Source organism: Nesoenas mayeri (assembly GCF_963082525.1).
Source record: "Nesoenas mayeri genome assembly, chromosome: 16".
Lineage (NCBI taxonomy): Eukaryota > Metazoa > Chordata > Aves > Columbiformes > Columbidae > Nesoenas > Nesoenas mayeri.
In genome coordinates, this window is record NC_137562.1 from 337,335 (window position 1) to 353,859 (window position 16,525).

At 36.9% G+C, this 16,525-nt stretch overlaps 1 protein-coding gene across 1 annotated transcript in view; it reads right to left on the reverse strand.

The window, feature by feature from the left end:
• Window positions 1-388: 388 nt before the first annotated feature.
• The window catches only part of LOC308046647 (adhesion G-protein coupled receptor V1-like), a gene marked incomplete at its 5' end in the record, with an annotated part of 28,781 nt that continues 12,644 nt past the window's right edge, over window positions 389-16,525 (reverse strand). Inside the window, 10 exons of the mRNA XM_080354635.1 lie at window positions 389-884; window positions 3,025-3,185; window positions 4,540-4,679; window positions 4,851-5,100; window positions 6,263-6,447; window positions 8,180-8,587; window positions 10,732-10,974; window positions 13,317-13,488; window positions 14,387-14,504; window positions 15,464-16,311. Coding sequence (XP_080210761.1) covers window positions 712-884; window positions 3,025-3,185; window positions 4,540-4,679; window positions 4,851-5,100; window positions 6,263-6,447; window positions 8,180-8,587; window positions 10,732-10,974; window positions 13,317-13,488; window positions 14,387-14,504; window positions 15,464-16,311 — 2,698 coding nt within the window. The 3' untranslated portion in view covers window positions 389-711. The remainder of the gene's footprint in view (window positions 885-3,024; window positions 3,186-4,539; window positions 4,680-4,850; window positions 5,101-6,262; window positions 6,448-8,179; window positions 8,588-10,731; window positions 10,975-13,316; window positions 13,489-14,386; window positions 14,505-15,463; window positions 16,312-16,525) is intronic.

Sequence of the window (16,525 nt, forward strand, 5' to 3'; positions counted from 1 at the left end):
TTTCAGACACTCTTCTAAGAACCTGCCTGCTAATACGCTTAGTATCTCCACATTTAAATTTGTATTTACATCCTCTTTATAGCATTAAAGAGATACATAAACTCTCCCTTTTAAGAAATCTTTCCATAAAGTAATTTTTAAGATACTTGAGGTTATTCATAGCTTTCCATTTCACCAGATGTATGAAAGCTGAGGAAGTTATATTTTATAGGACAGAGAGACATATTCTCTTTTCACGTGCTCCTTCAGTTTTCTGACATTCCATTAACTACTATTTGAAAAGGTGTAAGAGAACAAGGAAGACAATTTATTCTCTTTTATCATATAAAGTCTTCATAATTATACCTTCCAACAAACACTAGAGCGCAAAAGGGCTTTCAGCACCTGCTACTCAAAATAAACCTTTCCCACAGAATTTAAGTGCACTGGCATTAACCTATTTAATAAATAATTATGTTAATGATGGAACTCTTTCATCTCAATTATATAGCCCACCATCAAAACATTAATTGTTGCACATACATGCCTATCTTCTCATGTGGCTATACATCCGTAAATTTTCTCTAATTATTTTCAGAAATTGTATAATTACAATTGAATTCTCTGCATAGGATATGAATATTGGATTAATTATAAGTATTGTGTTGAAATTTTACATTTTCCAAACATGTTTGCACTGTGGAAAAGCAAAGCAGATCTGTTCAGACGAGGCTATGAAAGTGAGGAAAAATAAAATAAAGAGGTAATTAATTTACACTTAGAGACTTCAGCCTTTTTTCTCACCTGAGTACCCAAACAAGCAACCATCATGTGAGTGAGAAGTTTAGCTGCAAACATTGCACACCTGGTGCAGAACAGGTGGGAGATAATAGCCAAAGTGTAACCTACAGAGAAACAATTAAAAAAAAAAAAAAAAAAAAAGAAGAAGAAGAAAAGAAATTTAAAGCTTACTCTATGAAGCTATGCTAGATAAGAACAACAATGCAACAATGCTGGATCTCTTGAAGATGTAGATCACCAAAGGTAAACCCCAAATCCTATAGAGAGAATAAACTTTTGTTCACACTGGGATCACACATGAATGTATTACCTAAGGAATAACATCTATTTAACGTTTTATAGGATTGGGATCTAAAATAATTGCATGATGTAAACAAATTATTTTTTCAAAGTGCTTTTTAAAAAAAAAAAAATTATCCTTGATATGGATTATTGTCATAACAGTTTATCATAAAGCAAAGGTAACTCTCCAGTGTTCAAACTACTGCATCCAAAAATGCTTTTAGAAATGAATAAATAAAAAATTGCCTTCAGCTGGGTAGCATTGCCTTAGGACATAGCTATAACTTTCTAAATGCCAGTCTCCCATTTGGGTTCCATGTAGAAGTATATTGTAACAGTACTCAGAAAGAATAACACTGCTTTTCATTTCACTAATTGTGAATATGAACATGAACAGAAATGGGAAGGGCTCCTTACCTACCAGTAAGCTGTTCTTGCAAGAAGGGCCCTGGGAACACTGAGCCGCTATGGAAAACATGAGCTAAAGCTCATGTAAAGTTGTTTGTGCACTTGCACACCCCAGGAAGGGCAGGGATGTGGATACTTAAGGCAGATCTTTTATTCTCTCTTGAGACAGACTGGTTGTTCAACTACAAGCATTTGTAAGATGCAAATTAAACAAATCATTGCAAAAAGATCAATTTCTAAACCTTTCAAGAATTAGCTAGCGATATTTATAAAATTATTTGTGTAAATTAACTTCAGAAATAATAATGTTCTATTTCATTCTACTTTTTTTTATTTTTATTCTTCACACCTAGGTGGAGATGTTAGAGAAACAATATCCTCATAGCTCTTGAATCTAAAGGAATTTCTTAATCACTAAATTTAAATATTTATAATCATGCAAGGAAATACCTTCAGCCAGCCAAAGAAGCCAAAAGGCACTGCAGTTACATTCAAGGCAAATCCTTAAGCAGGCTAAACTGTTCTAATTATTAAAATACATTCTTATGACACATGACTACAGTAAAAAAACAACACTGAAGATATGCAGGTCTTTATTTCTTCTAGTTCAGCAAAATGTTTCTCTTAGCTTCAGTTTCAACAGCACACTGGTTTACTTTGTATTTTTTTTCTTCATTTTCTATAAAATTCGGCATTCTGTGGCATATTTGTCTCATCAATTAAATTTTTCTGTAGGCCAGTAATTACATTTGTTTATTGTATATTATAGTTTGTCTTTTTATTTTTACTTTCAGTTACACAACATGAGTTAGAAGCTTAACTGTATTTTAAAATCTGCTCTTTTTTTGTCTGCTAAAAAATTATTATTTCATAATTGTTAAATAAAACAACCAGTTTTTATGAAGTAGGTGGAAACCAGAGGGTTTTCTTCTCTCTCCTTGTCTTCTTTTTTTTTATGGCTGAGCTTCTAAAACAATTAAGGAGCTTACCTTCAGCCTTTTAGGGCAGTTTGCTGAGAGGGGATCAATAAGAGATTTAGCTGCTTGCACTGGTTTTGTTACTCACACACTGATGATCTAGTATAGAAGCTACAAACCTCACAAGGAGCAGACCTAGAACCTCATTTAAGTCCCCTAAGGCCAAATTAAGAAGTCATTTAGTTGGTTTTCTCAGTGACCCTCCTGCTCTGAGGTTCCTCCTTGCACAGTGACTATCAACGCCAGAAGGAAAATTTACTTTAATCCCGCACGCAGGTGAATTTTGGATTTTTAAGTTTCTTTCCTTAAATGAATGATGTATTTCTCTCTTATATGGTTAAGTAAAGGTTCACAAAAAAACCACATTTCTTTGCTGGACTTTTGTTTCTTTTCAGTGGCAAAATTTGTCACTGTACAAATATTGGATCAGATGGCAACTAAAATATCATGAAGTTAGTTGACATTCCTCTAATACCCATCTATAGAAACAGATTGTTATCAGTTACTAAAATGGTTAAAAATCAGTCTTACTGCTCGTCAGTTGTTATTAATGAGAAAACTGTTTTACATAACTGACCTGAAATGCAGATGAATCCAGAAGAAAAAAAAGCCTCGTTGTATGAAGACAAGTTATCTGTTTGGGCATAAACTGCATAAATGGACGTATGAGAACAAGAGCATTCCACATAGTCTGATGTGTCGTCAACCACTTTGCAGAACCCGCTGTCGGACAGCCAGCTGCAAAACAAAATGTTCACAAAGTTGGAAATCGACTTGTCTAATTCACACGGTAAACAGGCTTGAAAATTGTTGTATCTCTGAAAACACCGGGCTTTCTAAACTACTGCATAAGTTTATCTTCATCTATTGCACATCTTTCATGTGCAGTTTTTAGAATAGCATATTTACATGAAATTAAAACAGCTTTTAAAAAATTATATTATTAAAAAGTATAAGTATATAGTCATGAACTTTGTTTTTCTGCTAGAAATTTTTTTTGTGGCCATGTTTTAAAACTTACACAAGATTCACAGTCCCATCTGAATTTTTAAATAGTGTGTTGCTTGTACTTGCACAGTGCTTTAGCCCATTCTGAAGAACACTTGCTGTTTGCTGTTTTGAAACTAAAATACATGTTCTCCTTCAGTATTGCTGAAAATTTTGGAAAAGGATACTAGAGGTGACATCCTAAGCCATTTCTAGTGGAAACCACCTTGTTCTGTGATACAATGTCTAGATAAAAGGAGAGTATGCAGGTAAATTCTGCTGCATCTCCTTCCTGAATAGTTTATATCAGTGACAGACTGATATAATCCAGACCATCTAATGAAATCATATCTAAACTAACTAGTTGTCAGCAGGATATAGAACGTAACTCTAATTTCATTTATACTGTGTGAACAGGAAAGAAATAGGCAAATCAAATAATAGGGCATTGAAGGGAATACACAGAAAACTTGAGCACATCGCTTGCAATGGTGTGAGTAGCAATAAGAATGGAAAATGATCAGCAGTTCACCACTTCTGAAAACCAGGATACATCAAGTCAAGCTAGCAGCAGCAATATTAAAAACTACCAGGAGATGGCTTTTCTGTCAAAAAGTAAGAGCCCTACAGAGATCATCGTCAAAAGTTATGCCAAAATTCTGGATATTAGCAAATAAGGAATATTCTGTTTCAGTGACTTGAAGCAATACCAGAGAAGCAGGTTTAATTCTTTGTAAGAATGAACTCGAAATGTTGTCTGATAACAAGTGTAAAGAGTACAAAAGACGCTAATATTAATGAAGCGATGCCATTCTGGAATTTATGGCCTCTCAGCATTGCCCAACACATCATTACATAAACTAAACAGTACTGTAATGAAAAAAATCAATAGTAGAAGTCTGAGAAATCTCTAAGTTAGAATAACTACACATTTTATTATACAGAATGTTTTACGTGCTGGTACAAAGGCCAGAAAAGTTAAGGGAAAAAGATGGATAAGAAAAAGATCAATTTCGTACTTGCAGGCGATCTGATCGGACTTAATGGGATCTTATACAAATACACATGTTAGAAACTGGAAAACTAAACAGATTAATAAAACAACCTTTCAGCAGCTTGGTTCCAGAGGAGACATAGAGACTTTTGTGGAACAATCCGACTTCCTGTAGCATAAATCCGATAAACAACTTCATTGTTATCTTTCAAAGGGTATGAACTCCGACCCTTCAAACTCATAGAAAAAACCTGAAACAATACACACAACATAAACACAAACTTAATATTAAAATTCAACAGTCAGTGCTCATTTTAATCACAAACACACTAAAACGCTCACATCATTTTAAAGACATTTAAGATGGTTCGAGTAATATATAAATTAATTTATTGAAAAAATAAATTGCATTATCTTCAAACCTTGTTCTTCAAGGCAAGCTCTTTGTCTCCAGTAAGGAACCACTGCTGACTGCTATATTCTGTGAACTGTACAGATTCACAGCTCTCTTCTTGAAGAGGGGATAACACAACAGAGACCTTTAACAAATGTTCAGGTACTTGAATAAAATCTCCATCTTTTCCATCAAATCTGTGTCCGTTGATTTGCTGAGGAAACCAGTTGTGAGCCATTATTGCAATGTACGGGCAGCTGTCAAGGCTATTTTTACCTCTGTTGAAGAGGAAAAGCAACAGGGCTGGTAAGTGGAACTGAACTTTCACTATGCTTCACATAATTACTCTAAAATGTATGTGTAATTAATATTTTATTCCTTCATCATTTTAGGCTTTATTACATTTATTACATTTATTACATTTAATTACATTTAATAAAAAGACAGCTTCCGTTTCTTCTCCATTTCTCCTCTGGATTTTGCTCACTATGATCTGTAAGAAAAAACATCCCATGGTAAAACAGGTTATCATAATATTTATCTGTATAACTTGATGTAGAGAAGAGTCAATAACAAGGAGAAGCATTAAAATGGATGATCTAGATCTTATTCCCAAGAGATGACACAAAAAACTTGCAATAACGAATTTGAACTTTCAAGTTCTGGACACTGTTCCAGATAGCACTGTTATTTATGCCATTTACTGTCTTTTGGCTGAGATGGGCATCTTAACCCCTTATAACTTATGCAATGTCACAGAAAGTTACATCTCCAAAAGAAACTGAGAAAGAAATCTAAAGTATGCTGATTTTCACCTGATGGGAAAAAAGAAAAAAGGTATTTTTTTATTCTAGATTCAACTACCAGTTTTTTAATAGGTTCACAATGGGAGAAACCCACTGTTGAAAAGTGTTTGTGTCATAAAACTGTCATTTGTTTCTGCAGTCATCTATTTTCCCTGCCCATTAGCCTGGCCATAGGTTATGATGCACTTCCAGAAAAAACTAGGAATTTGAAACTACATGTAAAAACTATGAGTTGCTTTCAAGCAATTCTAAATAATGTTCAAGTGAGCAAAAGCATGTATACAGAAATTAGAGAATGCCAGTAGAAATTTTGGGTTACTAACTGTTACCTACATCTTACAGCATAGCTCTCCATCATATAATTACGTTATTTTCTTAGCAAGATTAATTAATCCTTTTCTAAGCAATATTTAAGCTAATGGTGACTTAATACAGATCCCAGATCTCCTGACTTCTACTCTCAGAGCTACCCCGCATTTGTGACACCAGCTCTTAGAGCTTTGTAAGATTCCGACAGAGTGCAACACATTTTCATACAGGTAACGAGTCCCTTTTCTAAAAAATATCATTTACATTTTTACTGTATTAGCTTTCCGGTATTTTCAAAACGTATTTTGAATTCAAGGTTACTTACCTTTCTCCCGGTGACCCACACATTACCCCTGTCAACAGGGAAAAGGCATATTTCTCGGTCACCGCAGCAAGCAGGCTATATCCTCGTGTGTCCTCGCGCTTCGGGCTAGCCAGGGTGCAGAGTATCTCATAGAATAGGCTTCTACTTTTATGAGTGAGTAACTGTTTCTCACCAACATCTGTCACCTAAAGGGAGGAGAAGAAATCGAACATTTTATGCACACAAGTCTGCTTGTAACATTTCCTCATAAAACGAACATTTATCCCAGTGTTCATTCTGAAAGTTCAGCATATTTTTCATTTCTTGATCACTGCGGCCAAGGCATCAGGTGCAGTCTAGGTCAAAACTACACAAAGATATCCTTACTAACATGGATTTATTAAAGAAATCATGTGGGACTTTTCATTCCTTCACAAGTCAAAGATCGTTGCGCCCTGAGGATTCTTGATATGATTTCTGTGTCAAAATGGCAACAGTCACAAATGAATTATTCTTCATTAATATTTTTATACTGTTTTGTGTCTAGGTATTTAAACATTTTCCAGCTCCACATTTAAACACTTTCCAGATGCATTTTGCATTGCTCCACAAGTCCAGAAGAGCCAGGAAGCCACAAAACTAGTCCCAGGGTTTTCACAGAACTCAGGGCAATGCTGAAGTGCTCAGGTACTTGCCAGCCCGATTGCCAAAGATAATGCAGAGGGAAAAAAAAATGAAAAGAATATGCAGGCCTGGTTAAGACAACAGCAGAAGACTCCAGCTGGTCCTGGTAGGACTTGCTGGTGTGTTGACTGTATTCAAATGTGAAGATAAGAACAACCTATCAGAGAGCAGTGTAGGGGAAAGGGACCTGGGGGTCCTGGGGACAGCAGGGTGACCACGAGCCAGCACTGGGCCCTTGTGGCCAGGAAGCCAATGGTACCTGGGGTGGGTTAGAAGGGGGTGGTCAGTAGGTCAGAGAGGTTCTCCTGCCCCTCTGCTCTGCCCTGGGGAGACCACACCTGGAATCTTGTGTCCTGTTGTGGCCCCTCAGTTCCAGCAGGACAGGGAACTGCTGGAGGGAGTCCAGCACAGCCACCAAGATGCTGAAGGGAGTGGAGCATCTCCCGTGTGAGGAAAGGCTGAGGGAGCTGGGGCTCTGGAGCTGGACAAGAGGACACTGAGGGGTGACTCATTCATGGGGATCAATATGGAAAGGGGGAGCGTCAGGAGGATGGAGCCAGGCTCTTCTCGGTGACAACCAATGGTAGGACAAGGAGTAATGGGTACAAACTGGAACACAGGAGTTTTGGAGGTTCTGCTTAAATTTGAGAAGAAACTTGTTCCCGGTGAGAGTGGCAGAGCCTGGCCCAGGCTGCCCAGGGAGCTTGTGGAGTCTCCTTCTCTGCAGACATTCCAACTCGCCTGGACATCTTCCTGTGTAACCTCATCCAGGTGTTCCTGCTCCATGGGGGGATTGCACTGGGCAGATTGCAGCTTTCCAGGGCCCTCCAACCCCTGACATTCTGTGAATCTGTGATTCTGTGAACCCTGAGCCTCACTGCCTTGTGCCAGGGCTAAAACCAACAAAGATATGCCCTGAGAATCAAGAAATCGTAACAAGCTCTGTGAAAGCGTGACACCAAAGGGAAAATGTGGCACAGCACAAAACATCGTGCTATAGGTACATACACAAAATCAATACCAGTTGTTCTTTTCAACCTATTTGATTGTTGATTGCCGGCCACCATCCTAACTTGTAGCAGGCAAACGTCTTCCATGACTGGGACTTCACAGCTTCTATTTTTACCTTTGTCTGTGTCCCTGGATCCCTGGGTCCCTGCTGTGGATGCTGTCCTTGATCTTATCACAGGCCTGTGTGTTATTTTACTCTTATTAAAGTCATTGGTCATTCAAGAAAGAGCAGGAAAGGTTTACCTTATCTATTATATGCATCACAGCAGTAAGCTGCTCTTCTGTGGTTTCTGTAGCCACTTTGACATTCAGATTCTGGAGGACTCTGTGTAAGATGGTGTCATCAAGAGGCTGATGGAGTTGATCAATGAGCACCCAAACTGGCAAGGAGTCCAAATCTGACACAATGGTGACGTTAGCAATGCCATACACGTCATCTACCCTGGCACCGCCTGTGAGATTAGAAAGTACAACCTGGAAACGCTTTGGAAATGGGTTTAAAGATCCTGTCTTTGGAGTCAGGGTCACATCCAGGAACATATTTCTCTGTCCAGGTTCAAAAGTTAATAAACCCTCAGATCTGGCAAAATCTTGTCCTGCCACAGCTGGAGAGATGAAGGTCCGGCCAATAGGTTCAGGTTTCTGTAGCTCCTTAAAACAAATCAAAAGAGTTTGGGGTAACATTATGATAGATACAATCGTTCAAAAACAGCTGCTGTAGAACTCCTGTTGTAAATGGGTAAAATTTAAGTGTGTAAAAAAAGAAACCCTCTTTCAAAATGCAGTTAAGAATTATATAACAATTACCTTAAATGAAATATCTCCCTGAAGTAGCAATCTGTCACCTGTAATCACTGACTACCCAGGGAAAGAATTATATATATTGTCGATAGTGTACAGGATCCCTCTCGTTCTTTTGCAAAACAAAAATCACAAAGCTTTTTCTGGGTGAACAGATGTTACAGAAATGTTAGCACATCTGTAAGGTGAATTCCAGAGGGCACAATGTAAGTTTAGGTCTGTAGCATGAAATTCCCTTGGTTCAGGGTACAGACAGGCATTACAGATACATAAAAACTAAACAAAAGGAAAAAAATAAACCACTCTGGAAACCTATGCCCAAATTAATATCAGTTCATGATATTTTTAGTCCCAGTAAAGATACCTAGGAATGCTATAGGGCCTCATTTCTTCTGTGAAGTAGCACTCTTTTCACCTTCCATGAGGTCTGCAGATTCTTCATATCCTTACTGGTTTTGTCAGTTGCCATAATCTTGATATTATATCTCGTAATATAACAAACTTTCCTTAAGTGGAAACTAACATTCCGGGCTATTATTCAAATTCAATAGTATTTATTAATTTAGTAAGAACTGATTGTATACTGACTATTAAACAAAGATGTTTATTTGTGAAATACTAGACCGCTTTTGAAAACATTTTGCTTTAATTAGTAGAGTTTACTTATGGAATAAATCAGAATTTTTTTTGAGTTCAGAGAACTTAGTAAATCAGTGCGGTGTGTATCTCTTTCAAAATTGCTCTAGAACAAAATCACATAATCTGTGCAAATTTCAGTAAGAAGTTTCCTTTTGTTTACCCCTTCCAATCGAGAACTAGGAAATGGAGCAATAAGTGGTAATAAAAGCACCAGTGGCAAGAGCATTGTTTAAGAAACCTTTGTAGAAATGAGATAAACATCTGTTTCCTGTCTGCCACGGCTTCTTTTTTTTACAGGTACCAAGAGCACCAATAATTTGGTGTGTGCTCATGCACACTCATAACCTAAAAATATCCGAAGAAGGGTTGCTATATAAAAATTATAAACAGGTAAAGAAATGCTCCCTATATTTCAGCCTAAATATACACTGGACAGTAGCAATTTCTTCTCCATTTAACATCTAAATTATAATGAACTTTTGGCTGGAAAGAATGTGAAAATTTGTTATCACGCAATTGAACAAAAGCTCTGGTCAGCTATAAGAAATGGATGGAAATATCACGTAATCCCATGCAGTTGAAATAAATATGCATCCAATACAGCAATAGAAAGCAAAGCATTTTATTGTAAAGGTTGATGGAATTACACCCCTCTTGCAGCCTGTTCCTTGACCTTGAAATCAAGGAAGGAATCATGTTTTTGCAGTTGTGTTACTTCTGCTAAAGGAGAATCTTCATAATCTGTCAGTTAATAATGAGGTAGTCATTTAGAGATAAAAGGGTCCCAAGTTAGAAGTGTCTGATGTTACAGCTGTAAACAACCAAAAAAATGAAAGGGGATGGTAAAATAGGCTTAAGCACGTGAGATTTTTTAATCAGATAATTTTAGTTTAGAACTTCAAGAAAATGGAATAAAATCTGATGAAAGCGCTCCTTCTCTTTTCCTAAGTGTGCTCTGTGTATTAATACATTTTTCACCTAAAACAGCAAGTGTGTTGGCATCTGAATCTTGACAGGCATACACATAATAAAAACTTAATTTGAGAGAAAAAAGCCTCAAAAATTTGAGGATTTCAAGAACTTTAGGACAAAGAAAGAAATGTATTTAATGCCTGCCTGCCCGTTGTCTTTGAGGTAACTGAAAGGTACTATGAAACAAATCACTCTTGATAATACAAGAGTGAACAAGGCCTTTTTACTGGTGGAAAACAAACAAAATTATAATATATGGGCCCAGCAAATGCTTGACTGCTTCCTGAAAAAAATGCTAATTACAGCCAGATTCACTTTACAGAATGAACGATTTACTAGCAAAAAAATAAGTTAAATTATAAAAACAGCAATAGACGCTTTACCTGCATGCTGGAGCTGACCACTGTGGTTACCGATGTACTAGAATCTCTATGCACTTGCAGGCTGATTAAAGTTGTCTTCTTGTGAGCCACAGCAAAACGAGATCCCACAGCAAAATACACTAAACCACGAGGAGCGTCGCTTTCAAGGACGGTTATAAAAGCAAATCTGGCACTGCTGTTCAATGCAGCTCCTGTGCTTACAGCATAAAGCTCAACAAAAAAATACGTCTCAAATTCAGGTACCTGTAAAGAGGGATGATTTTCATGTTGTTATAAGACCCACTAATTATTTGTTTTTTAAAAGTTTGCGTTATTTTGTATGCACGATGGATACTAACACCATAAGCATGCCTCTTGAAATGTGCAGTAAGTGCAAGGAAGTATTAATATATCCTAAAAATAATAATGTTGCAGCAATGCCACCTGCAATGATGACATCGTGAATTTTTACATGGGACTCTACCGCAATAAAACAGCTATTTGTATACTACACGTATTGTTACTGTAAATTTGCCATAAGACAAGATAGTAAATGCTTTAAGAGCTCAATTTTCCAGATTATGGAGTTACACAGCTGTACATTTTGTAAGGAATTTGCTCTTTCACTTAATTTTTGCCTTATGAAAAGGCATGTACCCACCTTCTTACCTGTGTAAAAAACTCCATAGAAGAGTGAGTATGCAGTTTTGAATCTTCAGTTAATATTGACTGTATTTTAATATTGGACTTTGCTAACCACAGCTTTGAATAACATTTTACACACAGCCTTAGTGTTTGTGCACTAACATGTTTGCACATATTTTTACAAGCAAAACTCACTAGGTTTGGATGTTTAACTGAATTTATCCAAAATCCCAAAGCCTGCAGATACTACCTGGTAGGCCTTTGTGAGGTTTAGAATATACAGAAATCTTGTGTTGGTCTGGAAATACAGGCTATTGAATTTCAGCGTTCACATGTCAAAGAATTAGTCTAGGAATTTCTACAAACTGAATGCCTGGTTATTGAAAATAAGGTAGCAGTATTAAATTACACTATGACGTGTTGCCCTCCCTTTGATATTCTATCTACACTACAGATATAACATGTTTAGAAATAGATATCCGATTCCTGAGATTCCATAAATAATTGGAAATATGGCATCTGAACCTATTAGATGCACTGAGGAAGCAGCAAACCAGCAAAAAAACACTCCATAGTTCTTTACAAGACAACAGCATTATAAAAAAAAGTTGGTAATTGAAGACGCTTTCAAGTACAGATTTTTTTTCCGGGTTTGTTTTTTTGGAAATTCTGCTGTAATTCTAGGAAAGCAGGATCCAGCTCTCAGCAAATGAAGTCAGTGCAACTGACCAAGCAAAAACTTTCTAAAAGCTAGATGTCATACCGTACGTCATAAAAACGTAAAATATTTATTGAATGCATTTATTACTTCATCATTTCATAATGTATTTGTTGCTAATTTATAAGCTATTTTATGGAAGAAGAACTGGAAGAAGAATTAAAGAATATTTGGGGGGGCTAAACAGCATATATTTTTAATCGAGTAGTCATCAAGTAATTATTTACATGGAATGATCTTGACTAATGGATGACAGGCACAAATTCACTGTAGCGCCACAGGGAACTAACCTTCCATTAACACCTGTTTGAGTGGCACAGGCTTGTGCTTCATGTGGTATAAATGCATGTTTCTAACGCTGCCAGTCTGCTGTCATTAACTAATGATAACACTCCTCTGGAATAAACAGGTTCAAAATCACAGTTTGCTCAGCGAGGCCACCTGTGATCCACTCATGCATATATTTTATTCCTTGGCTCTGTAATTTAAAAATTACATCCGAAGATGCAGAAGGAAAATAGTCCTCTGAGCTAAGGGAATGCACACAGTTCCCTAGTGGGAAATAATTGTTTCCCACATCCTACATCTTGCGTTGTTTTCTAAAGTGTAGTCAGACAAACTGTAGAAACCTTCTCATATTGTCTTTTTTCCATTCCCCAGACCTCAGCTTTGCCACTAACCTGACGGTTGAGATAGTTTATCGGAAAATTTCAAACTCTTCACTCTGAAAGAATGACAAACATTAATCTTTCCTTTCTTAAGGGACTGTTCTAAGCACCAGGTGTTCAAACAAAATTATTGTTTCCTTTTGTTTCCAGTAAAAATTGTTGCAATAAAAGCGTTTTGTTTCTTTTTTTGTAGAATGAGGTGTTATGCTTTCTATAAAACACCCTAAGAAGTCCTTTAACTGATTAAAAATTTACTGTGTGGAGGATAAGAATGCAGCAAATGAATACACACCTCACTGAGATAACTCCATTCTTTTTTCTTATGGTTCTATAAAAGATCTGCATTTTACTCTTCAAATTAAATACTCATCTTCCCAAGTTTTTAGCAGTCACCATGGACGCAGCACAAGCCTGTAAATAAACATGTATTTGCAGAGGAGCTGAGCAGATGTCAAGTTACCATCTCCAGACTGTGTCCCACACATCACTTCCTCCAGATCAGAGGGTTTTTTCAGTCTTGATAAGCTGCAATTCAACACCACAGGGCTATACACAAATGAGTAATAATTACTTACGTTATCAGGCTTTAGTTCAATGGAGATGTTGCACAACGTTTGACCTGCCATGCAGGTAGCGGATCCCACCACAGATACAAGTTCATTCTCCAAGTTCACGCCATCCTTCAGAAGGACAACACCTGTTTTATTAAAGGTCACACGCAAAAAGATCTTCACCTCTTCAAAAGCCCTATAAGCAAATCGAGAGTATATATGTACTGAAGGAGATCACTATTGTTTTAGGAAACATAAACCACGGAGGTAACACACGTTTTCTGTTATTATTCAAAGCTTATCACCAGGGAACAAACTGCTGTAGGATGAAAACTTCTCTTTTTTAATTTAAATTCCTTCACCTGACATGTGTTTAGATCACAAAAACATCACACAGGAAGAAAATAAAGCAATTACACGGAGCTAGATTATTCTCAATTTTTATTTCAGAAAACATGACATTAGCTGCATAAGAGACACTGGTTCTTGGAAGGGAGTTACCCATGTACCTTCCTTAATACTACAGTAACCGTTCGCCTGGAAAACTAGGTAGGATTTGTCTTTCCTCTAAGTTTAAGGAACGTGAAGTACTTGAGCATATTTGATTAAAAATACACATCAATGTGCAACATATAGATATAGATATAGATATATATGTGCTAATTAGAAAAAATATAGTGTGTCTGTGTGACTGAAAACATTATCATAGTGCTGACACTCAGGTGCCTTCTTAATTGCTCATTTTAGTATTCATACCTTCATTGTACTACACGGGGAGTTGAGAACTTGAATTACACCTCGAGCAGGGCAAATATTTTAACTCAAGCAAATCTTTCACACTTGTAGCCTTATAGTGTAAGTTGGAAAATACTTGTTTTTCCTGTCTCTGCTTTATCACAGCAGAGTGACAGACCTAATCACATTCACAACTTAAAGCCAGTTCATCAACTTCTGAGAAGTTACTAAAGCAGCTGAAAGGCAGATTTATTTTAAAACTCTTTGATAAACTCTTCCACTAACAGCAGCTCCTGTGGTAAACAACGCAGCATGTTACAACATGTGGGAAGCACATTGGAATCGACTGTTGCCTGCACCTGTTTGGTTGCCTTGTGACAATCAGCAGCACCTCTCTGTTCTCCGAGTCTTCATCAAGTACGAGACCGCTTTGTACTTCTGGAACAAATCCCAAAATGCCATTCTGGAGATCACTTCCTATATAGGAAACAGTCCATGAAGGTAAGCAAGAAAGTTAAGTTGAGACTAAATTATAACCTTCATGTGAATAACCACTAAAAAAAAATTAAAATAGGTATCAAAACAATGCTACAAAGTATCATCTGGGGACACCTTGAGAAAATTTATTATAATATTTCTGGGTTTAATTTACACTACATAGTTATCCAGAACTTTAAATGTTGGCATTTCTAAATTTTATTTTAACCAGTAGAATAAGCATTTTTGAAAGCAGATATAGTAGGGTACGGGATGAAGATGGGCTTCCAAGGACAGCTTTCTTATTCGTCCCAATCATACTCTTGTTGAACCCATTAATTTTTCCAAATTGTCACATCAGCTTTTCTTCTGCATCTTTAATTCAGTGTGTGCAAGTATGGAGCTGCACAATACTTCACTGTTCTCATGGGAATATAAACATCTTTGGCAAAACAGCAGTGTATGGAAAAAAAATCCAGGTTTAATGAGGGGAAGCTAATGTCTTCACAGTGTCCCATTAAATCTTGTTACTAAAGGATTTCTCCTTTACAGGTAGCAATGGCTTTACTTACCAGTGCATGCTGAATGTCAATATAGAGACTGATACTTTGCACAAACCCCATTGTATGTAAAAGTGACAAAATGGCAAAAGTAAAAATCTAAAATGCCTGCAATGCTACTGGATCTACGTAAAAACTACTCAAGATTAGTCTTTTCCCTTAACGAGTAAAAAAGGGCAAGAACAGAGATAAGCATAATCTCTAAATGTATTTTGAGCTACGTTGCTAAGGGACGCGTAGTAGCTTTGTACATTAGATGCTTCTTCTGCTCTGGAAAACTCAAGATTTCACAATAGAATACCCTGCTTATCGTCAAATAGATTGCCAATCTTTACATGAAAATTGCTATGAAAACATAGTTATTTACTGTTATTAATTTTCCCGGGGAAATAATATTACCTGCAATAATTACTGTTGCAAAAGCAGCAAATCCATATTCATCCTTTCCTTCTACAATCTGAGCTCCATATTCAGGATTTGAGAGGAAAACATAAAACAATTCCTGTCCTTCAGGCTCATCATCGTCAAAAATCTTTATGGACACCCTGCTTTCTCTTTGTCCATCCAGCAAAGTCAAAGAGACTGACTGTTCCTCAAAATCTTCCCCTTCCATTGCCCAAGTGAAGTTGGATCTTCCATAAACGCTTCCAAAAGGATATGAATCTGCTCCACTTTGTGCACTCACTCCCCCAAAGGTTTTAATGGTTACTTCAACATCGCCAGTAAAACCCTTGGTGCTTCTGATACGAAGTATCGCTGTGTTGGGGGTACTGTTGTTGGCATCTTCTTCAACATAAATAAACTCTGGCCCCAAACTTAGTATTCCATGAAGAATATCATTAGCGAGGATATTAACAGTTGCAACACTGAAAGCTGGATTCAGACGTGGACTCCAGGCAAGATTCACAGGTTGAACATCCAAAATTTCCACACAAGTCAAATTTACAAAAAAAAATTCCTCAGTTTCAGAGACAGAGTCATCAATTATTGATATTTCTATCACAGCGTTTTTCTGAAAATGTAAAAACATAAGCTCTCCATTGTAGATGGGTACAAAGTCCTCTAGTGGTTTGGCACTTCCTGGAATGGTCTGATATGTCAATTTAGTGAGATTACTTTGAAAACCAAACAATCTTTGGACATGTAGTGTGACTGTCCGAACACCTTCTTCAACTGAAACAGACCTTGAGTTAAGAGCAAACTGGAAGATCCCCATTGGCTCAATTTCAGCTGTTGTAAAACCCGATCTGAAACAAAACAGACACCAAAGTTGACAGAGGAAATACGAAGCGTGAAGAAAAGTAAAACATTAAAGCAGAATAATTGCCAGTGAACAATCAATGATGGCTCTAAGAAAGCGGATTAAACAAATGTCTAATAGCAGAGGGAAGAAATAGCAACCATACCAAAGCAAGATGTAACATGATTGCCTGAAAAATGATTTTGTAATAATAGGATCGA